The 22,807-nt window shown below is 40.4% G+C and overlaps 1 protein-coding gene across 5 annotated transcripts in view; it reads left to right on the top strand.

Annotated features, from left to right (window-relative positions):
- LOC116993840 (E3 SUMO-protein ligase ZNF451-like) overlaps nt 1-22,807 on the top strand; it is a 36,922-nt gene continuing 14,115 nt past the window's right edge. Inside the window, exons 1-11 of one of the 5 annotated variants that reach the window (XM_033054965.2) lie at nt 2-303; nt 960-1,043; nt 7,056-7,139; nt 8,298-8,423; nt 9,732-9,843; nt 10,442-10,592; nt 11,893-12,019; nt 13,389-13,542; nt 15,468-15,615; nt 16,139-17,784; nt 19,786-19,920. In XM_033054965.2, the coding sequence (XP_032910856.1) occupies nt 963-1,043; nt 7,056-7,139; nt 8,298-8,423; nt 9,732-9,843; nt 10,442-10,592; nt 11,893-12,019; nt 13,389-13,542; nt 15,468-15,615; nt 16,139-17,784; nt 19,786-19,920 (2,764 nt within the window). In that variant the 5' untranslated portion in view covers nt 2-303; nt 960-962. Of the gene's footprint in view, nt 312-621; nt 724-959; nt 1,044-7,055; nt 7,140-8,297; nt 8,424-9,731; nt 9,844-10,441; nt 10,593-11,892; nt 12,020-13,388; nt 13,543-15,467; nt 15,616-16,138; nt 17,785-19,785; nt 19,921-22,807 lie in introns of those variants that run through there. The other 4 variants (XM_033054966.2, XM_033054968.2, XM_033054967.2 and 1 more) reach the window with 4 other exon arrangements.

Below are 22,807 nucleotides of genomic sequence, written 5' to 3'. Positions count from 1 at the left end.
GCGGGCGGATTTCCCCTCTCCCCCCCGAGCCGGAACTCGATGCAGCCCAGCTGAAGGCGGGCGAGGGGAGGCCCGAAGAAGGAGAGAGCCCAAAAGAAGGAAGGAGCCCGGAGCGCCGGCCGGGGGGCCGCGCCATGGTGCTGCCGCGGTAGCGCCAGCACCTGCCATGGGGAACGCGGGGCGCAGCGGCGGCACCTCCCGATCCCGGCGATCCGTGCCGCGCCCCCGCCCCGCCCCCGGGCCGCAGAGGAAGCGGGGACTCGGCCGGCTCGGGGCGTTGCTGCCCGCGGGACCTGGCGGCGGGTGAGCGGGTGCGCGGGCGCGGCGGTTGCGGCGCAGCGGTGGCGGCGGGGCCCGGCCCGGCGGGCCGCAGTACGGCAATATCGCAGTACGGCAATATCGCAGTACCGCCTGCCCGGCGTGCGGGGCCCGCACGGCCGAGTGCCGCGGCGCCGTTCCTGCGGTGGGGGAGCGTGAGTCAGCACCGCAGCCCCGCCGTTGTTTTGGAGCAGCGAGCTCAGCCTCTGCCGCGGTCCTAGAGCTGCCCGAAGCAGCCGGAGCTGCTAAAAACGTCCGAGCTCGCCCGCAGCTGTTACGGGCCGGCCGCGGCTCGTCGGTGGCTGAGCGCCGCTGGGCTGGAGCTCGGGTCGCGGCTCTTGCTGGGGTTTCAGGCTCAGGCATATCCTTGGGCTGCTACACTGCAGCTATGGCTGCTGGAGCAGTGTAGGTATCGGCGTGCTTTGGAGGGAAAACCACGTGTTACACGTTTGGAAAATACAGTAGCGTGATTTGAGTCGTTTATCGCTTGTTGTGGTGTCGCTGATAATTGAGAGTGAATGATAGGGACTTGTTGAATACAGGTAGAATGCGAAACCAAAGAAGGCGTAAAATGGAAAGTACTGTATAGTTAAACGAAACTTAGAAAGTGAAATTACATAGAATGTTTTGTTTCTGTTTAGGTAATGGAGTCTCGTAGCTCTGACAGCCCTCGCAAGAGTAACCCACCAACTTCTGAAAGTGAAGATGAGATTGAGTTCGTTGGAGTAAGTAGACCTTGTACTGGAAATACACTGCTTGTAAAAATACACTTTTAGTAGTCAAGTAAACAGGAGAGGGGTCTTCATTGGCTCTGTTGATGATGATTATATTTTGATGTGAAGCTTTACTCTTGAATATAAAGATAACTTCATTTGTGAACGTTTGAGGCAGATTACAACTCAATCTTAAAGGTTTATGTACCCTTTCTTGGAAGGGTATAAGAAGATAATAAGTTGGTGTAAGGTATAAGTTGGTCCTGTAGAGGAAATGTTGTCTTGAGTATCTGAGCAGGCGAGGGGGGTATTGCAGTGATCAGTGAAGTATATCAGAAGGGACTGTAGATAACTTTCCTGGTAGTCATACTGTATAACATTTTGCTTCATGAATAGTCCCTCTAAAGTTCATTGAATAAATCACTGCTCATTCTGCAAATCAATGCTGAAATCACTGTGCTCAATTTTGAAGAGGAAGGAAATAATGGGTTAGAGGCCTTAAACAATCCTCTCAAATTGTGAGGCGCTCTTTATTGTATAACACCTAATGTAATGCTGACATGCTTTATGTTAACATAACTTTAAGACACTTGTATCTGTTGGATATCCAAGAGAAGCAGAATGTTTTTCATGTTGCCTGTGTTCTAGCCTCAATCTGTCATCAGTGAAGTGGTGCTGGATGGCAGGATTACATAGAATCGTATAATTGTTTATGTTGGAAAAGACCATTAAGATCATTGAGTCCAGCCATTAACTCAGGACTAGGCCATGTCCCTAGGAGCCACATCTACACATCTAAAGATGTTTTTCTTTAAGGAAAAAGCCATGTTACTAAGGTCAAGTGATTCAATGATGCCAGTATTTTTAGTGGCTGTTTTTTTGTTGATTTGTCTCATTTTTGAACAATATGCTGAATAATTACTAGATACCCCTTCCCCCATTTTGTATGGTGTATGATTAAAGTAGAATTTCATCATACAGACTTTTTCTGCAGGTGCTCTAGTACAAAGGACAGGTATTTTTTTTCCAAAATTATAAGTAGTTGGTTATCTCCGAGGTGTCTTAATATTTTGCTTGATTCGGGCAAAATTGATTTGGTTTAAAGTTCATTGTATACACACAAGTATTCATGTGCATCTGCAGAGAAAAACTTGGGATTGTTGGTGGATGAGCTGGCAAAGTGTACTTGCAGCCCAGAAGTTTCAGTGTATCCTGGGCTGCATCCAAAGCAGCGTGGCCAGCAGGGCCAGGGAGGGGATCCTGTCCCCCTGCTCTGCTCTGGTGAGACCCCACCTGCAGTGCTGCATCCAGCTTTGGGGTCCCCAGGCCAGGAAGGACAAGGATCTGTTGGAGTGAGTCCAGAGGATGGACACCAAGATGATCAGAGGGATGGAGCACCTCTCCTGTGAGGAAAGAATAAGAATTGGGATTGTACAGCCTGGAAAAGAGAAGGCTTCAGGCTGAGCTAATTGCAGCCTTCCAGCACCTGGAGGGAGCCTACAGAAAAGACGAAGGGGGGCTTTTAACAAGAGCATATAGTGAAAGGACAAAGAGGAATGGCTTCGGACTAAGAGTATGTTTAGATACTAGGAAGAAGTTCTTTCCTGTGAGGGTGGTGAGACACTGGAACAGGTTGCCCAGGTAAGTTGTGGATGCCCCCCCATTCCTGGGAGTGTTCAAGATCAGGCTGGAGGGGGCTTTAAGCAGCCTTGTCTAGTGGAAGATGTCCCTGCCCTTGGCAGGGGGCTTGGGACAAGATGATCTTTCCAACCAAAACCATTCTATGATTCTGTCATCATGACGGAATAAGCTTCATTTTCCTCAAACTGGGCAATGGAACAAGGAAAGTAGTATAACTTGAAAGTGAAAGGACTGAAGGGCTGCTGGAGAACAGTAACTGAAAGAGAACTGAAACAAAAGAACTAAAATCAACACCTCTGAATACCATTTTTTTTCCTTTTGACTGTGGGTAATAGAGATCCTTTGTGGTCCCAGTGACTATTGGTTCCAAGAGAGGCTGCTATCTATAGGAAGATGACTCTGCTCAAATTTTTGCAGGATTTATATCCTGGAGGAGCTTACTATTGTAATTGATTAATATGAGGGGAAAGGTGTGTGACCCTGGCCATCACCTAATATCAGCAATATGTCTTCAGATCTCATTTGCTTCTCTGAGTGAAGGTGACTTTGGATTTGCAAAAGGATTTCTAGACTGCTTGGCTTCCTTTAGGTCATCATCTTCATATAATAACTCTTCATAAGTGTTATGGATGGATGCCTCCTGCATGTCCTAAAGACCCAGTGCACAAGATTGTACTGTATAAATTGAATTGGAGAACCTGCTGGGCTATCCCAGCCTGTGCTCATTTTGATAGGTAACAATTAGCTGTAGGCCATGTGGTTTCTGTTTTTCTTCCTTTTTCTCTTCTTTTTTTTTTTCCTTCTTGACAGTCAGATGTGGCTTTAGTGTGGGTTTTTTGTTTATTTGATGAGTTTTTCTTTGTGGTTTTGGGTTGGTTTTTTTCTACTTCATTCACTTGGGTGTTTGAATTCATGCTGTAGGACTATGCTTTTGCTCCATCTAATAAGGACTTTTTGTCAATCTGCTGCTGCCACAGATTTTTGGCTTTTGTAGTCCAATTCACGCTCATTCAAGAAACTTAAAACAATTCTTCCATCATTTTCCACCTTTTAAGTCTTCATTAAAACATATTTTGTCCATTTGAAATCATTACATTTTATGTTTTGCATACCACCAGAGAAATATGATTTAATCTTCAGTGCAAGTTGTTACTCCTGTGTTCTTAACATAGGATGGTCTTGCCCCCATTTTGCTTACTTGGGAAGGATAAGGCAAGAGTGAAGAAATTCACAATTGTAATGTCCTGTGAATAAATGGATAGATAATTCAAGTTGCTACAGTTGGCACCAACAGCATCGGATTCAGAGGAGAGTTAGTTAATACACCAAATCAAGTAATGCACTAAGACATGGTAGTTACTACAGTAAATTCACGAGTACAAGCCGCACTGAGTATAAGCCGCATTGCCGGGTGTTGGCAAATATTTTGTTTTTTGCCCATAAATAAGCCGCACCCGAATATAAGCCGCTCTGTCGTTCGCAGCGAGGACCTGCGTGCAACAAAGTTGCCAAATAGTAACAGAATTGTGGCAGGGCGGGGTTTACTGGCTCGGCTCGGGCCATGAGGGCTTGGGGCTGCCGACAGGGCTGGGTGGCCCAGCTCGGTGCTGCCGCTCGGCGGGGCCGCTCGGGGCCAGCCGCTGCCACCGCTGGACTTGGTCACCCCGGCGCGGCGCTGCCCCATGGCGGCAAAGGGGGCACAGAGCCCACCAGCACCCGCGGCGGTGATGGGAGGCGGGGATGTAGCCTGCCTGCTCCTGCGGCGGCAGCACGCGAGGACGGGAACCTCCTGAACCGCGGGACCAAGCAGGAGAGAGCTTCCCCGCCTTCCCCACCCCCTGTACTGCCTGCGCGGAGCAATTCCACCCGCCGTGCAACAGAGTAACCAATTTGTAACAACCGCGTAAATGCCGGGTTTTACTGGCAGGAGCTCGACTTTGCAGTTTGCACTCCCGGGGTTGAAAATGTCAGAAAATTATTCACATATTGGCCGCTCCTGAGTATTAGCCGCATTTCCGGTATGGGAGCAAAATTTTGGTCAAAACGGTGCGGCTTGTATTCGTGAAATTACTGTAATTAAAAGTTTTGCTTCCTTTACCTCTGTGGTGTTAGATATTCAGAATGAAGTATTTGTCTCTCTAGCTTTTAGTTGCAGCACAGCAGGAACTGAATAAAATGGTAATGGTGTTAGGCAGCAGCTCATATTTCTGCACCCATGCCAAGTCAGGCAGGGACTTGAGTTTTTGTATTTGCTAGGTTATGATGTCAAAACCTTTTAAGTGCATGTTAGTTTGCTATGTTGGTCAGTTCTTGGCAGTCTTAAAAGTTGGAAGTCTACTGGGACAAAGATTCAGAGTACAAATAGTACAACTTGTGTCAATTTTTAAAAATTTATTTTAATGTAAACTTGTTCTGTGGTAATAAGTACATTTACATATATATACATAATTATGCTCACATAATTATTTGTCAGAGATAATTTTGTGGTCACATGCGTGAAAGCTGGATTCATGTTTTCTGTATGCCAGTGTGTGTATAATTATGCAGAAGTTTAATTGTGCTGTTTAAGTAAACTGGGCACTTGGTCTGACTGTGCATAAAGCTAAAACAACAAACAAAATATCTTGCATGATGTGTCAGTGGACAAGGAGTCTGTTGGCTAGGCCAGATCACCCAAAGGTAGAGTGAAATGAGGAAGGGGATGAAAGAGAGACCACTGTTTAGGGCTTTCAGAGAAGACTTTGGGGATAAAAATGAGCTTCACAGAACTCCTTGAGAAGAAACTCTGAAGAGATGAATATGAGGCTTCATCTTTACCAGTCACCAGTTAAACAAAATATTGTATTAACAGCTAAACTTGGTATTTTGCATAGCCTAGTGAAATTACAGTTCTGTTGATGCTTCCAGGCAAACCTGTGAATAACAGCAGAGATGCCACAGCTGCCTGGAGAATTAAAAACCTATAAATTCTACTCACAGAAGTAGCTGTGATCTATCTTTGTTGCTCAGTGGCATGGCTTTTGGTTTGTGAGAAGATTCACTTTTGAAGATTGTTTAGAGAACGAATTTGGAAGTGGATTATGTTGGGGGTTTGGGGGATTTTTTAGTTTGGGTGTTTGTTTTGTTGTTGGTTGGTTTGGTAGAGTTTTGGTGGTTTTGTTTGTTTGCTTTCTTTGAATGTGAAGGGTCTTTGCAAGATAAGGTGTAAAGAGTACATAGTACATCTGAATACTTTTATGTTTCTGGGTGCCAAGTATCCCAGTATAGTCAGCTAGAGAGGCCCCAGCTTTCAGCTGTTCATGGAGAGCTTGTCCACGTTGTTTTTTTGAAATCGCGGACTGTTTGTGTGCCAAGATTTACTCCCCCACTCATCCAGTGGGAAGTTACAGCAGGTAGGATGAAGCTCTCTGATCCTCAGCTTCTTAACTCTCCTACAACGATGGAATCCTCAGGGTTGGCACCATCTTTGCATTTAGTTGAAACATGTGGAAAATAAGGTAGTTAAAACTCTCTTAACTTTCAGTTTGGGGCTTGTGTGGAGGTAAACATACACAAAAATTGCATAGAAAAAGGCACCGATTTTGAAAGGAAAAAAAACATGTAATGTGTGCAGAAAACATTTAAACAAGTATAATATTACTTGTGTTAAATTTATTGTTTTGATCACTTGGACTTCTGGGTTTGAAACCAAATTACTCTGCATTTCAGCTGTCAGTTTTGTAAGTTTTGGTTAGTTGTTGAGCCCTGAGAGTAAGTAAACACAAATAAGAAAAATCTCTGCCCTTGAAGAAGCTGTTAGGATCAGAGCTGAGCATTTCAAAACACTTCATTTAACTGATTGGACAGTCAGGTGGTCATAGTGTGTCTTTGAGCTCTTACTTGCTAACACTTGTTTAATAAAGGTTTAATTTCTTAGAAGTGTTGTAGAACCTGTCAGTTTCTACAGAAGCAAATCTGCAGTGGATTTTTTTTTAATATTTTGTTTAGAAAACCATGTTATCTTTATTTAATCATAAAGAGTTACTCTTTGGGGGTAATTGGAGGCTGACAGCTTGATTCATAGAAGCTTTTGTCATCTGTCCAAGATTTCATCCCTCTTCTCCTCAGTGAGACAGAGGATTGTTTGTGCCTGGCCAGCTGAACAGCTTTACTGCCTTGGAAGGTGGAAGAATGTAAATACTGAGATGCATTAAGAGCAGCAGAGTGGATTCCATGCTGCTTTTCTGTCTGCTACTCATTGTAAGGCAGTAGGTCTTCCTAGCCTGCCCTATGCAGTTGATTGTTCATATCTTGAAGAAACTGCCAATATATGGCAGAGGTAGTACATTTTATCTCTGAGATATTTAATTCTCTTGTGTGTGTGTTTTTAATGCTTTTTTCCAGGAAGGACCTTTAAGGCCTGTCCTTGAATGCATTGATCTTGTCAGCAGTGAGGATGAAGAACCTAACAGCAGTTCTTATTTTCGTGTGAGTATGGTGTAACGGATTTTGGGACATCTTGGTTGAATAAAATAATTGGTCTTCTGTATTTTTCCTATCAGTTATTCTTCACAAAAGCCTTGTTAGATGTATTTTTAACAAGTACTAAATAACCAGTATTGAAATATTTTAATTGTTCTACTTGCTGTTGAGTGAAAAGCAAGAATACCAGCACTTCACGTTTTCCAGAGCCCATTTTCCCTCCTTGAAATGACTTGGTACTTTGGTCTTTCAGTTGTCTTGGCAAGTGTGTGGAAATAAAATGTCACTTTACATGCAGCCTCAGAAGCTGGGATGTCCAGTTTCTAACCTGAAAACATACTTGGTGTACTACAAGGCCTCTTCTTTCTAAAATAACTTTTTAGGAACAATGTATGGGTTGAATGACCTTATTCCGTTGACAGTCTGGTTTTTAGCTCACCCTAATCTTTCATAATCTATTCTAAGAATGTACAAGTCAAAAGCAGGCTCATCAGTTTATCTATTCCCCAAACTTAGTGTGCCTGCTCTGCAAGGCCTTTGAAAGGAGCATCGATAGACCCTATTGCAGTTGGTTTTGGCAGCAGTGACTATCTTTTGACTTTTGTTTTCTTGTGTTGCAGCAGATAATGTTTGTAATAAAGCTGATTCTTAAAGAAAGGTGGATCTTCTGTACATGCACAGGCTGACATTACAGGGATAATTACTAGAGCTGATTGTGTAAGAAGGGGAGGCTGCAGTATATGGCCTTTCCCTTAGGCTAGGAAAAGCTCATGAGCTGCCTTTTGGAAGATAATGGGCACTGTTAGAGCAAGAGTAATAGCAGTTTTCAGGTTTTTTGGATGGGCTGCATCTTGGCTTTGAAGTCAGGAGGGATTTTGTTTACTTAGAAAAACTTACTTAGCTTTTCATTTGTTAGAGACTTCTAGGACAATGAATGTGTTCCTCCACTGCATGGTGAGGCTAATGTTTGTGGAGGGGAGGTTGTTTTCCAATAGAAGTTACAGATGCTGTTAAAAAGGAAGAGAAAGCTACACAGTAGCTCATGGAACTTGGAATGAGAGTATCTTTATTGTGCTATGTTGTGATGCTTGGGCATCGCTTTTCACTGTATTAGTGTGTGTTACATAACAATCACCAAATAAGAGTTTAACTTTCCAATTGTAGAGAAATACTGGGAGTAAGGATCACATTGATTACCAGAAGGAACGAGTTGCATCAACCCTGGATCGTCTGGCACGCCATGTTGAAGTAGAGAAACAACAAAAAGAGGAGAAAAACAAAGCCTTTAAGGTATTGGATGTGTTTTATTTTGGAAGAATTGCATAATAAAGGCCTTGTAATCACTAGTGTCTTTGTTTTCACTATGAAGTAAATAGAAAAATTGGTGAGGCATACCTGGAATTAGCAACTAGACTTCTGTTTCTGGGATATTGTGTGAAACTCAACATGGACTTTGTCTTTTCAGTGGCTTTTAACTGATCCATTTGCTAGTCTTATTGCAGTTCCTAAGGAGGGAAAAATTAAATGAAAACCAATGAAAACCAATACTTAAAACTTTTTTTTTTGTATATATAGAAGAGGAAACTTAGTATCAATTATTTTGATATTCTAACATTTCAATTAATTGAAAAATAACAGTTATCACAAACCACAATGCAGCAAGCCTTGCTATTTACCTGCTTTTGTCTGAGATTTTTTAGAAGCTGTTTGCTGCATTATGTAAGGTAACATTTCATAATGGGATAAAATTTTCAATGCTTAAGGCATAATTTTGAAGTTGAGTCCTGTTAGTTGCACTTTGCAACTATTTGAAAATAATGTGCTTTTTACTTTCATTACAAACTGGGAGGTACAGTCAGTGGGCTTAATGGTAGGACTGCTCTCAGTGGGGGCTGGACATCTTCAAGGAATGAATTACAAGAACTTCATGGAATTGAACAGGGATAAATGTAAATCCAGAGTTGGCAAACTGCTGACTTTCCAACCTGATTTTCTCAAAACTGTTAATGGCTTTTAAAATCACATAACTCTGCTACAGCTTGTTACATTCTATGGTAGACTGTGCAACTGTAGTACAATGGAGTAAAAGGCTAGATTAGATATAGTCCAAGGTAGCCTTGACCTCTGGAGGCCTACATCCCCCTTCTGTCTCTTCCACTTTGAATTTGGTGACCTGTTTATGTCTCCACATACAGTTTTTCAACTGTAAAGTGGAGTCAGAGACAACCATGTAGCTTTTAAAGTAGCTTGAAGGCTAAAATGAAGGCTGAAAGATCTTTTCGTTAAATATTTTCCTCCTGCCTGGCTCTTTGCTCTTCATCAGGAAATACAAACGGCAGACTTAAATTTAGTCTTCAAAGGGAAAAGACCTTTTTCTTTTTATTTTTAAAATTTTTCTATTACATTCTATTTTTATTGTGCTAAATAGAAATCAGTTGAGTTCTAAGATTTTTTTTTTCCCCCCTCACTTAACTTTCTGTGGGTGTGTTTTTTAGGAACCCATATGTAAGTTTAGAGATACATACTTAATCTTTTTTTCTTTGGTTTTTTTTTTCTTAAATTTGATCACAACATTGTCTGGTATGTTTTTTCCCTTAGGAGAAAGTTGATTCCCAATATGCTCATGGGTTGCAAGAATTAGAATTTATTCGGGGACACAGTGATACAGAAGCAGCAAGGTTATGTGTGGATCAGTGGTTAAAAATGCCAGGTAAGAATAGAAAACTAAGTCTGGGTAATGGTTTCTAAGTCTTGTAATGCAGAGTAGAACATGTGAAAATTGTGTTGAACTTGCAGGTGCCTTGTGCGTAACCAAATCCTACAATATATAATTCTGCTAGAGCATATAATTGGAAAGTTCCTAAACATTTATTTCCATGAAAGCTATTCTTGTAATGCTTTGCTACTTGGAAAACTTGAGATACAAAGTCCAAAAGCCAGTATGGCAACGTTAATTATTTTTATAAGCAAAGTTACTAGGAAGAAAAAATATTTCTGTTGAACTGCTGCTTGGGAAAGTGTAAGTAAATGTAACTTCACAGTGTTTAATGGATGTAAAATACTTTCTGGAGGACCTGGAGGAAGGGTATCAAACTGTTTGAAAAGTTACACTACTAGGAATTGAAGAGACAGTGAATGAGCAGACTTACTGTATTAGGATTGAAGGACAGTAAGTGGATTGTTATTGTGCTTTTAAGAATCACTACAATTTGATTCTGGAATATTTTAGGGCTTGTATGTTACTTGTTTTCTTAAACCTCTGGTTAAGAAATTCAGCTTCTGGTTAAGTACTTTCTTTTGGAACACAGGTCTGAAACCAGGCTCTGTTAAGGGTGGAAGAAGGGGTGCTAATAAGAAGATGGGTCAGACTCAAGTCAAAAGCAGTCCCAAATATTGTCCTGTGATGCATTGCAACAGACAGTTTGATAATGTACATCTTCTTCTAGGTCACCTTCAAAGGTAAGGAGATACATTGCAAGAGTTCAGTGCAAGGAATAATAAGTAATAACAGAATATGCTGTAACCTGGGACATCAGCGTCAAGTCTGCTTTAAAGTGCCTGTACTGACAAAACTCCATTTTGAGAGCCAATTAAATTATTACAATTTATATAAATGAGCTTCATGAGGGTTTTTTTTTGTTTGTTTATTTTAAACTTTATGTGCGTGGTTTGTTTTTTTCATTCAGAATTGATGTCTTTCTATTGTTGAGCATTTTTTTAATATCTGAGTTATTTTGAGAAGTAAGATTTCTGTACTCCAGTTTAGTTGTCTTCATCCAAACTTGAAATAAACCAAAAGGCTAACTTATGCAGGTTGTTGGTAAGATAAAAAGAAAAGCCCCTAATGTAGGGAAAGAGGAGCAAATGCTATAGGCTGTGTGTTCATAACTAATCTTGCTAGTCAGTACTCAGTGTGTCTGTGTTCAGTTCCAGCAGATACTGCCTTTTAACTAGTGAATGTGTCCATAGGCAGGGTGGTGAGAAGTTGAGGGGAGTATCATGGGTTAACCCCCATAGTCAGCTCAGCCCCACACAGCTGCTGACTCACTCACCCTAGTGGGATGTAGGATGAAAGTGAAAATTCTGGGCTGAGGTAAAAACACTGTAATAAGTAAAGCAAAAGTTGCATGCACATGCAAAACTAAAAAAAGAATTCATAGGCAGAGCTCTGTCACAAGTGATGGTTACTTGGAGTGATGCCATTTGTCCTCCCCACTATCTCCCCTTCCTCCTCCACTCAACTTTTATTGCTGAGCAATAAAAAGCTGTGTCTCCCAACACTGGTGAGACAGTCCAAAAAACAGAAGACTTTGACACTGTGCAAGCATTACTCAGCAATAACTAGAACTTCTCTGTGCTATCAACACTGTTGTTCATAAATCCAAAACACAACAACCATACAAGCCACTACAAAAAATGAACGCCATTCCAACCAGAATTAGTACAGGGAGATAAAAATTTGTGAAGTATAAAAATGTCTGTGTAGGAAATTAAGGCTTTGTTAGTTCTTATAAAAGCAATATGATTTCTCTCCAGAGTGGCCATTTTGTCATGTAAACCACAGGGAGAATCATCTCTGTACAGGACTCTTCAACTGATACTTTTCGTGATAGGGGAAGTAAGGAATTTTTATAGTTTAGGTTGGTTAGATAGGGGGTTTTTGTCTGATAGCTTCAAAGGACAGAATTTTTCCCTTTTAAGAAAAAGCTATTTTACTGTTTGGAGGGGACTAGTTTGCTAATTATTTCTTCTTCTCCAGGTTTGATCATTCTCCCTGTGACCCAACAGTCACATTGCATGGACCCCCACATAATGCTGTTGCTTGTGTGATATGCTGCGAAAGATTTTCAACCTCTCAGCAGTACAATGATCATCTTTTATCTAAGGCAAGAGCATAAGGATAAATAACTTATCCATCTGAATGTAGTAGAGGGTTTAAGACTTAAAATTTTGCATTGATTTTTGGTGGGGTTTTGTGTTTTGTTTTTTCTTTTACCCTCTTTCTGTCTACTCTCTTTTAATCTTCAGGATAGTTTTCTCTGATTCTTCTATATTTCAAACACCTGGTGCAGCCTGACAAATTCCCTTTAGATGTGACCATTAGGTTTTACTTTTCGGTATGCCTTCAAGAGGATTATACCTTTGACTTGAACCTCTTGTCCGTCTGTTAGTGGTGTGGATAGGTATTCTCTTTTTTTTTTTTTTTTTTTGCATTTCCAAAACTATGAAAGGTAAAAGCAAGAAGTTAGTCTGAAATAAGTAGTGACAGCAAAGAGAAGCAGCAGAAGGGAGAGGAGGGGGGTTTATTTAAGCAGTCTAGTGTTGAATTGGATAATTGATAGCATTTTCAAAATTGGGTGTTTTTATAACAAATATTCTCACCTGGTCTCCAGAAGCTGCATTAAATTTGGGAAAGTTTTAGAATTTCTGAAAATCAGACTTACGTGTTGCTTGTGGTAATAACTCTTGATATGTAATCATACCTGACAAGCTGAAAGATAGCATTGTAGTATGTCCCTACTCTTTTTCCATTGCTTCAAAGTTGTGTGCCTCTGTGTCCAGTGACATTAGAAGGTGTAGCAGCCAAGGTGGGGGAAGGGCTTGCAGAAGATGAGATTACTTTGATGTGTAAGGATGGGGAGATAATCCTAGTCAAAGCTCTGAGCATATAATGAAGATTCTTGGAGTGCTGTAGAAAGAAGAAGCAAAAATATCAGAAGCAGAACTAAAGGATTTTTGCGCTGAAGGCAGAGCTCTGGAGTTGATGTAGAAGGCAAAGCAGATGGAAGGAGTTCACTTCTATAAAAGTCACAGACCTTTTGGGGTACTCTGAGGAGCAGTGTTTTGGCGAGTTAAGAGGTTAGCAAGATTAGGGAAGAACTGACATGAGGTAAAACAGCTGCTTTATTGACAGAGGCAGCTTTTCCTGAGAGCCTGGGTAAGGGGAATGCCTAAGAATTACTGGAGCCCACAGTCCCTGGGAAGGTGCTTGCTCCCAGTGGTGCAAGAAGGGGATGGAGAAGTTTGGTGTAGTAAGGGTGGATGAGTAGCTGAGTTTGACAGGGGTACTTTGGCCAGTTCCTTGTGTCTTGTGAGCTGAAATGCAGAGGGGTAGGCTGTAGATAAATTCAGGTGTGGTACCTGAAAACCTAAAAGTGAAAGTATTACCACAGAAATGAGAGAGGAATGGGAGGACATGAGAACTGAGCCTGGTTTCTTGACGTTTTTTCCTAAATAGATAATTTTTTCTTCCAGCTAAATGAAAATGATGGGCATAAAAAAGGTATTCCTCCACAGCATATTCAGTGTTTTGCATGCCCAAACTGCTTCCTCCTTTTCACCAACAGAGATGAGTGTTTGCAGCATATGTCACAGAAGAACCACGTCCTCCAGGTTTCTGAACCAAGTGGTACGTTGCTACTAAGTGTACTGCTTATAATATTTTTTGAAAATTCGTCTTTTAGATAGAAAGTGACATATTTTTCTCCTGCATATAAAATCTTAAGGTTTTAATGTTTGCTATTAATGAATTCTTATTTTTCTTTTAAGATCGTAAATGTGATGCTTTGAAATTCATACTTTTTGTAGAAATGATTCCTCTACCAGACTTGCTGTAATGAAATGCTGTTGAGTCTCTCATATAAGCTTCACATCCTCCAGTGACTCCATGCAACTACTTTCCTGAATAATTTTACATTTAGCATGTTGTTAGAGACTCAGAGCAAAACACATAAATTTCTTTTTCAATTCCAGTCAGAGTGGCTGTTGAGTTCCTTCCCCTTACTCTATAGTCTGTAGTGTGCTTGGAAGCTATTTTTCTTCTCAGTGTCGTTGGTATTCCTGATGGCAAAGACTTGTGAAAATGTCTTCTCCGTATAATTGCAAATTTAGAGTGCTTAGCTGGAGCACTGCTGCCAGCCTGATGTCTTGCATGCACTGCATGGCTGCTCAAGGCTGACATACTGGTTATGTTGTGAGGTGGCAACATCCTGAACCGTGCTTAATAAAGTCCAGATGAAAGATCTGTCTGATCATAGTGTTGCAAAGAGGGTTTATGACTATCATAGCTGTACTAATTTTTTGTTTTTGACATAAGCAATAGGCATTAAAGCATTTCCTTCAGTGCTAGCTAAACTGCTAAGAGGCCATATTTTAGACATTGTAACTTTTGGGCAAACCTACATGGCCAAAGGGATTCGTGTAGTTATTTCTCATCTTTCTAAGTTTATCTTTGACTTGTGCCCTCTCCTAGAGTGGCTGCAGGAAATGTACAGAAAAGGCAGGCTTTGAAGGAATCCCCTGCAGGTGGAGTCAGTACTGCTGCCTTCATGTACTGAAGTAACAATCAGTTATATGGCTGTGCTTTCCCTTATGCATTGTCACTCTAATGTACTTTTATTCTCAAATAGGTTATTAATTCTGAGTGTGATGACTGCAGATGCTTTTAAATTCAGGTCATAGGTTTTGAAAGAGATTACTGATGAGCTATTGCTTTGAAAAGATTAAAAGCACAAGTTAGTGTTTTCTTCTTTAGAGATGGGGAGTGCTTAACTCAGAAGAAAAAATTGAGTGCTCCATTTTTTACTTTGCATTAGTAAGGCTTCATGATTAATAATTATCAACATGACCTGAGACATGCCAGTGAAGTTACCTGAAAGGCATAACCTCAAATTACTGCCTGCTGATCACATCTTTAGTAAAACAGAAAAATCAAAGAGAATTTGCCTGCTAAGGTGCAGAACATGAACAATATATAACCCATAAACCATTTTCCATTCTCTTTTCAGTAGAATTTTCTTATTCTGCTGGTACTGGAAGTTTCCTATGGAGTATATACTCAGAACAACAGAAAGTCCTGCATCTAAAAATTTAAGAATTATCGTTAAGGCTGGGAAAGAGAGAAAGAGATGGTTAGAGTATGTGGGAACTTGTTAAATAAATTGTGTGGGTTTTTTTTTTAAATACTCTATGGCTTAAAACAAAATTTTATGTAGTAGAAGTAGACAGCTGGTGATAGGTGGAAGAGAAGAAGGTAAGAACCTTCCTAAGAGAGATATTGACCTAGGCATTGTAGAAGGAGGAAAAGGAAAGTAAAGTCACTGAAAAAGCAAGATGCAAACAGATTCAGGTATAAAATGGTTACAGAAGTTTAAAAAATTCAGGATTTAGTTAAAGCTTCCATTGCACAGTTACTGTAGCTCAGGTGACATTTGTGAACTTCCTTCCTGAACCCTGTGACAAACTAGTAATGGTAGTAGTTATGATAGCAGAGAGCTGAAATTCTGTGGAAAAACTCTAACATGTAGTTGCACTTTGTACTGTTGCATTTTATAGATGCACTGAAGTCTGGCTATCCACTACCTTTTCCATCCTTTGCAAAGAACCTCTTGATATCTCTGTGCAAGGAGGTCTCCTTCCAAGTGAAGTGTATGTCCTGCTTCAAGATACTGCGCTCACATATGGAATTAACAGCTCATTTCAGGTTTGTGAGAGGTGGTTGTCTTTATAATGTGGACATCCATAGATCAATGACAGGCATGCAGACATGATTTTAGTGGTACTAGTGGATTTCAGGGCAACTAGGACCATCTGATTGTTGCCTTCCTGAATAAACAATCAAAAGCCTTCGCTCTTCACTTTACCCAACACTGCAGAAAGCTGATCAATGTCAGGATCCTTTTTGTATCTTGTGTAGCAGAATAACAAAGTTGTTCTCTGTTCCACTGTTTCTAATTTGACAGCATTTGATTTTGAAAATGTACAGTCAAAAGCATAATCATCAATCTACATGTTAGCTTTGGAAGTTAGCACCTAATTCTCTTCAAAGTTCGGAGACTAAATATGCATGGTTTTGTTGGCAAGCTGGTAGGTGGGTTAAAGTCCATAGTGGACACTGTTTCTATGCACTTACTGCTGTAGCTACTTGGTAAGATACGAGTACATCTGAAAGTTTAAAAATGTTTCTGGTTATGATATAACCTCCTTATGTTTTTAATCCATTCTAGAACACGTTGTTACAATTCTGGACCCATGGCACTGTCAAAGAAAAGCATCTCCCAAGTTGCAGAAATATTTAAAATGAAAGGTCATTGTGAGAACTGTGATGAACTGTATGCTGATAAGAATCAGATGATCCAACACAAACAAACCACTCAACATAACATTAGAATTTTTGATACACTGGAAGAATCCATCTTGATGTTCTGCCATGTCAATGGAAAACATAAAAATCAATCTCATTTGTGCCACATTGTGGAACGGTCAAGACCATTGCTTAAAAGACATTTGAGTCCAGATAAGTCCTCCAGTGAAATGGTGTCTGCTCCTTCAAAACGGAAGAGTAATTTAAAAGATAAAAGTGAAGATAAAGTTGCAAAGCAAAGTCAAGGTAGTGCTTGCAAAGTAAAAGTCTGGTTTTGTGAATGCCTTCAAAAGTTTTTTACAGAAGAGTCAGTAGAAAAGCACATTTTATCAGCAAATAGGATCTGTCACAAGTGTGCTGTGTGTGGAAAGCTGGCTGAAAATTCAAGCATTATCCGCCTGCATATGAGTCGATTCCATGGAGGAGCACACTTGACTAATTTTCTTCTCTGGTGCAGAGCATGCTCTGTAGATCTTAGAGAAGAGGATATTATGGGACACATAAATGAATTTCATGGTGGGCATAGTTACTACTATGAGCAAGAAGCTGTAGAAGATGAACCTATGCCATCTGCTTCCGATGCAGTGAGCATTTCTGCAGGTGGAGATAAAGACTGCATTTCCAGCCCTATGGAGCTCTCCCCTGAAAGTGGTCCTGTTTTGGGAAAATGGCAGTGCCGCATTTGTGAGGAGATGTTTGAGTCTGAAGAGAGTGTTAAACAGCACTGCATGTCCTTGGAAAGCCATGCATTTCACAGGTACTCGTGTAGTTTATGTAGAAATCATTTTCGGAAAGTAGGAACACTGCAGCGGCACTTCCAAGAGCATCATGATCAGGAGGTACAGACTCAATACTTCTGTGGCCTTTGTGGTAATCTCTTCTTCAACACAGAGGAGGAATTTCTAATCCATTACAAGGAGGTTCATAGCATGGACTATACATTTGTGCCTGAGCAGATGGAACTGTCCATAAAAAAAGATGAGGACTTCCTCCCAGTCGAACAAGGAGACCGTTTAAACTGTGGTTGTCGGACAACTTACATCTCCAAAATAAACAGGAGGAATGATTATGAGAATTGTCAGAAAACCATGCTGCAGAAAGGAAACTTATGGTATCGATGCTGCTTGTGTTCTGCAACGGCACAGAATATTACTGATTTGAACAGTCATCTCAAGAGTCACACATCAGTAAAACCTACAGGAGGGATGTATGTTGTTAGATGTGCTGCATGCAGCAAAAACTTTGATGATCTTCAAAGTGCACATCAGCACTATCACATGAAACACTGCTTCTTGCAGAAACCTGATCTGTCAAGCCTTGCATCAGAATCAGAAGACACAGTATTCAAGTTTTCAGCAAGTGGGACTTGTGTGGTCAGAAAACCTGACAGGCAACGGTTTCAAGCATCTCCATCCAAAACTCAGGACAGACCACAGTTTTCTCCTCTGCAGGGCCTAGTAGAGAAAAAGAAAATAAAAAACGAGGACTTAGAAGAAGAACATAGTGAAAGTATGTAAAAAATTTCTTTTGACATTAGAAAAGTGTTGCTGTCCGTAACACACTCCATTTCATTGACAGTATATGTCACATACCATTTAGTTACATCCAGTCTATAAATCAGCTCAGAACTTAGTACAGTAATTTCACGATTATAAACCGCTCCATTTTGACTAAAATTTTGGTCCGAACCCAAAGTGCGGCTTATAATCAGGTGCGGCTTATATATGAACAAAGAACGAAAAGTTGCTGTTTTAGTTTGGAGGACAGGTGTCTGCTGAGAAAGGCAGGAGCTTCTCTTTGAAATAGAGAATGTAAACTCCCTCCAAATTATTATAATTTTGAAATAAAGGAGCTTTCAGGCACAGATATGGGAATTAGGACTAACAGTTCTTTACTAGGGAAATTAAAATATAAATACAGTACTACAAAGAAACAAACTCCAAACCCTGACAAAGTCAGAGTACAACCTGACACCCTGTCAGGCAGGGTGTTGGTAGCAGTCCCATTAAATGGTGACTGCATCCTCCTGCAGTGACAGATGGGATTCAGTTGAAGCAGTGCTCCTGTAGAAGGTGCAGTTTCCCTCTAAAGGTCCAGTGGTGATGTGGAGAAATCCGTTTTTCCTCTGGAGTGCAGTGGAGAAAGGGGCTCCCTTAGTGTCCCAAAACCTCTGTTTTAATCTTGGTGAGAAATGCTGGGCTCTTCCCCCTGGCTGGAGCAACTTCCAATGGGATGCAGTAATTCTATCAGTCACACAGTGGGACTCAATGGGCCATTAGCAGAAAATGACTCTGTAAGAAGGATGGATTGTGAAAAGATAAAGAACAATGCCTACTGGTTTCAATGGATGGCCCATTAGCAGAATATCTACCATTGAGATAAGGATCACTGCCCCCACCCTCAACAGATGGTGATAGAACAGATACCTTTTATCACACTCTGTTATTGTAACGTGCGGCTTATAATCAGGTGCAGCTTATGTATGGACAAAGAATGAAAAATTGCCGACACCGGGAAGTGCAGCTTATAATAGTGAAATCACTGTACTTGTTGTTTCTCAAATACTGGATTCTCAGTACTTCAATTTCCAAAACTCAGACTCCACAATTTATTGTTACATGCCATATGTATAAAGGTTTGGGAAAAAAACAAACAAAAAGGCAGATGTGAGAATCCTGAGACTGAAACATTTGATTTTCAAATTAGTTTGGAACATAATTTGGTGTTAAAAGCAAGAGGACCATCAAGTATACCCCAATTAGGGATCTAATGCCTAGAAGTGTAAACGTGATCTATTACACACATTCAAAAGAAACTTGCCTTCATATGTATATATATATATAAATATTTATAAGCTTGTAAGTGCTTTCTGTGTGGGCAATGCTGTTATATCACCATCATCTCAACTTTCTTAGCTTGCCAAAAAGCAGTATCAGCTAAGAATTTATATTCCTAGTATGTATTGGGGTTTTTCCCTCAAGCATGCAATTTTTTTCAAGTTCATTATCACTTCTAAGAATGACATTGAGAATGCTGAATGTGTACCTTGTGTTCAGAAACTGGAAGCGTTTCTTGATTACTAGTGGCGTCATAATGCTTTTGATTAAGAGGTTGACATTTATGTTAGAAGTACAGCAAAAAGTGCATATCTAAACATTTTATGTGCTTTTGTGCATGCAGGCGGTTGAATGTCACAGAGACTTGCCACAGTCAGGGGTACACATCTGGATAAATGAGTTGTTAAAGTGTCTTGGTGCAGGATGACAGCTTTCTGTGCTTACCACAAAACTATCCAAGTCTTACACCATCATATAGCCAGATTCTGCTCTTCTCTCTAATTTGTGCATTATTAAGTGCTAATTCAGTTATTTTAAAATCTATGCAGTCACCAAAAAACATCATGTTTTGTAACTTTTCACTTACATATGTGACTACAAGAATTTTCAAAAGCAAATTGGTTGACCAGAAAGTCACATGAATTTTAAATGTGTCCTTTTTATCCCATTGAAGATAGTGAACTTCCTGATCTTGACTATCTGAGCACCATGACTCACATTGTGTTGGTGGATCTGGACAACTGGGGAAGCTTTTTCACACAGCTGCCAGCTAACCTGAACCAAGGGACATTTATCTGGGGTTTTCAAGGTAAACAATCTTTGAAGTAAACTAAAACACAAGATTAACAAGTCTATATATGCACTTGAGCAGAGATTCCTTGAATCTGAGAGAATGAAGAACAGCAGCAAATAGGCACTAGGCTTCTAAAGTTGCAGTGTCACAGGCACCACGTAACAGAAATGTTCTTGAACTTTTCAAACTCCGTCTAAGACGTCTTTCTGACATCTCTCATGAACTTACTTAAGCTGTGTCATATTTTCATAAATATTAGGACAGCCATAATACTCAGAGATTATATTAACTCCTAAGTCCTTCTCATGAGGCTGGGATTTCTTACTTTGGTTTGGATTTTTAGTTTCAGAAGACATGATTTTGCACTGTCTCTGTGCAAATTTTGTTCTGTCTCTGGCATGTTCTTTTAAGGGTGGTCCTGATCATCCTGTACTACAGCAATAGTTATATGTCCCACTTTGAAGATACCGGTGATTTATGGAACTCACATTATCGTGGGTTTCATAGAATAATAAATAGAATGGTTTGGGTTGAAAGGGACCTTGAAGGTCATACCATTTTGCAAACTCTGCGTCCGTTTAACTTGATACTTCTGCTTATCTGACTGTTTTTGAAACAACTGCTTGTTCATACTTTTTCTACATGTTTTCTGTGTATCTGTCTTTGTAATTATTTTGTCTGTGGTACATTGATTTCTTCAGTAAAGTGTAGATTATGGTTAGTTTCAAAATAGTTATGGCCTGAAACACAGGTGTCATCTTGCCAGATTTGTAGGTCAGGTATGTTTTACAGTTGGTAAACACTATTGTACTGCACTTCCTTCTAAGATTTTTTATTATCTCTTCCCATAAAAGATAATCAAGGATATTATGAAAGCTGAGAGTTTTCATGCTGCTCAGGTTGGACAGAGAGGCCTGTTGGTGCCTGGGTCACTTTTTTTTTTCCTCTTAGAAACACATTTTCCAATTAGCTGATGAAGGCAGAGTGAGTATAGCTGTTAATGTAAAGTGGTAGAGATTCAAAGAGTGCTCCTGAACCTGTAATCTGGTATCTGCTTCTTAGGAGTTTTGGGGATGAATCCTCTAATCTTCCTTGTTAAAGCAGGTTATTCTCCTGAGTTTTGTGTTCTACTCCAGCATTATTTCTCTGTCACTACCTGTACTGTCATTACCTTTGGCCTTTCTGTAACAGCACTCCTGTACACATACAAGCCACAGAAAATACTGATTTCAAGGTTTTAAATCATAGAATGTTAAGGGATTGGAATGGACCTTAGAGATCATCATCCCAACCCCCTCTGCCTTGGGCAAGGACAGCTCCCACTAGACCAGGTTGCTCAAGGCTTTATCCAACCTGGCTTGTGACACTGCCAGGGTTGAGGCATCCAAGACCTCCCTGAGAATCTGTTCCAGTGTCTAACCACTATCACAGTAAAAATTTTCCTTCTAATAGCTAACCTAAATTCCCTCTTGTTCAGTTTGTGCCCATTACTCCTTGTGCGGTCCTCCTGCAGTTCCTGATAGAGAGTCCCTGTCTGGCTTCCCTTAGGCTGCTTGAGATTCTGGAAAGTTGCTGTGAGGTCTTCATGCAACCTGCTCTTTTCCAGGCTGAACAGCCCCAACTTTGTCAGCCTGCCTTCATAAGGCTGGTGCTCTTACCAGTTGTCCTCTTACTAACTTCCTGACCCTCCCCTGGACTTACTCCAACAGTTCCATGTCCTTCTTATACTGGGGACACGAGAACTGGACACAAGTAGTCCAAATTGGGTCTCACAAGGTAAATAAGATAAATGATATCTCACACTTTCCATTTTATACCTAATAGGCGTGGATTTCTATTTCATCCATGTTACTTACTGCTTCATTTATGTACATTATCTTTCCCGTATGGCAGAGCAACCTGTTTGTTCTTACTATCTTTTGTAAGACTTTGCCCAGCTTGAACATGTGGGCAGATTTCGCTTCACCTGTACACTCCTTTAATTCTATTGTGATTTTGGGTTTGGTTATAGTTTTTAATTGCTGAAGGCTGGTTTATTTCTACAGTTATTCAATCTTCTTGGCCTTGGAAAAACTTTTTCTTGATAAAAATAAGAAACTACTAGGAATCTATGCCTGGCTACTCTTGTCTGGGTTTTTTAAGAATTATTTAGTAAAGAAGCATTTCCCCACATGAATTCAGACACTGGCTTTCAGTCATACTTCATTATTCTATCTAATTTACTCAAAACTACTTTATCATTAGTTGACTTAAATATGTTTGCTATAACAAGGTCTTCTGTGCTGTTACTGTTTTCCAAGGTTAAAGCATGATTTTGATGATTAAGAAAAAATTGGTTGCAGCTAGGGATGTCTGAGCTGAATTGTCAGAAATTTCTATTTTCTGACTTACGGAAAAGAAATAATCTTAGTATAACCATAGCATTACTAGTCTATCAGTAGGAACCCATACTACAATACTCTTACCCAAAGGTACTTCTGTGCTAGTTAAGACTCTGCCCAGAGGTGTTGCAAACACAGGTGCCTGATGGCACAGCACAGCCCATATCAGCACCACTCGAGTTACTTACTTCCTAATGGGTGTGCTACATGCAGGCTGCCTCGTGGGAATGGCCCCTGAAGCACATGAACTGAAAAAACATGCTAAAGAGCTTCTTGTGAATAAAATGGGCCATATTCATAGTAAAGAAAAATTTACCAGTTTTAGTGTCAACTATACTGGTTTTGAGCCTGGGAGCACTAAGGCTTCCAGGCACATCTGGATCTATTATTGTAAGTACCTTCTCATAATGATGGTTTGTACAGTTACTTGAGGCATGCTATTCTTGTTTGTTTAACCTGTGAAAATACAGCAACCCTTTTTTTCTTGTATTTCCCAAACAACATTTCTGAATTTTCAATTA

Source organism: Catharus ustulatus, chromosome 3 (assembly GCF_009819885.2).
Source record: "Catharus ustulatus isolate bCatUst1 chromosome 3, bCatUst1.pri.v2, whole genome shotgun sequence".
NCBI lineage: Eukaryota > Metazoa > Chordata > Aves > Passeriformes > Turdidae > Catharus > Catharus ustulatus.
This window is presented reverse-complemented; position numbering and strand designations above follow the sequence as displayed.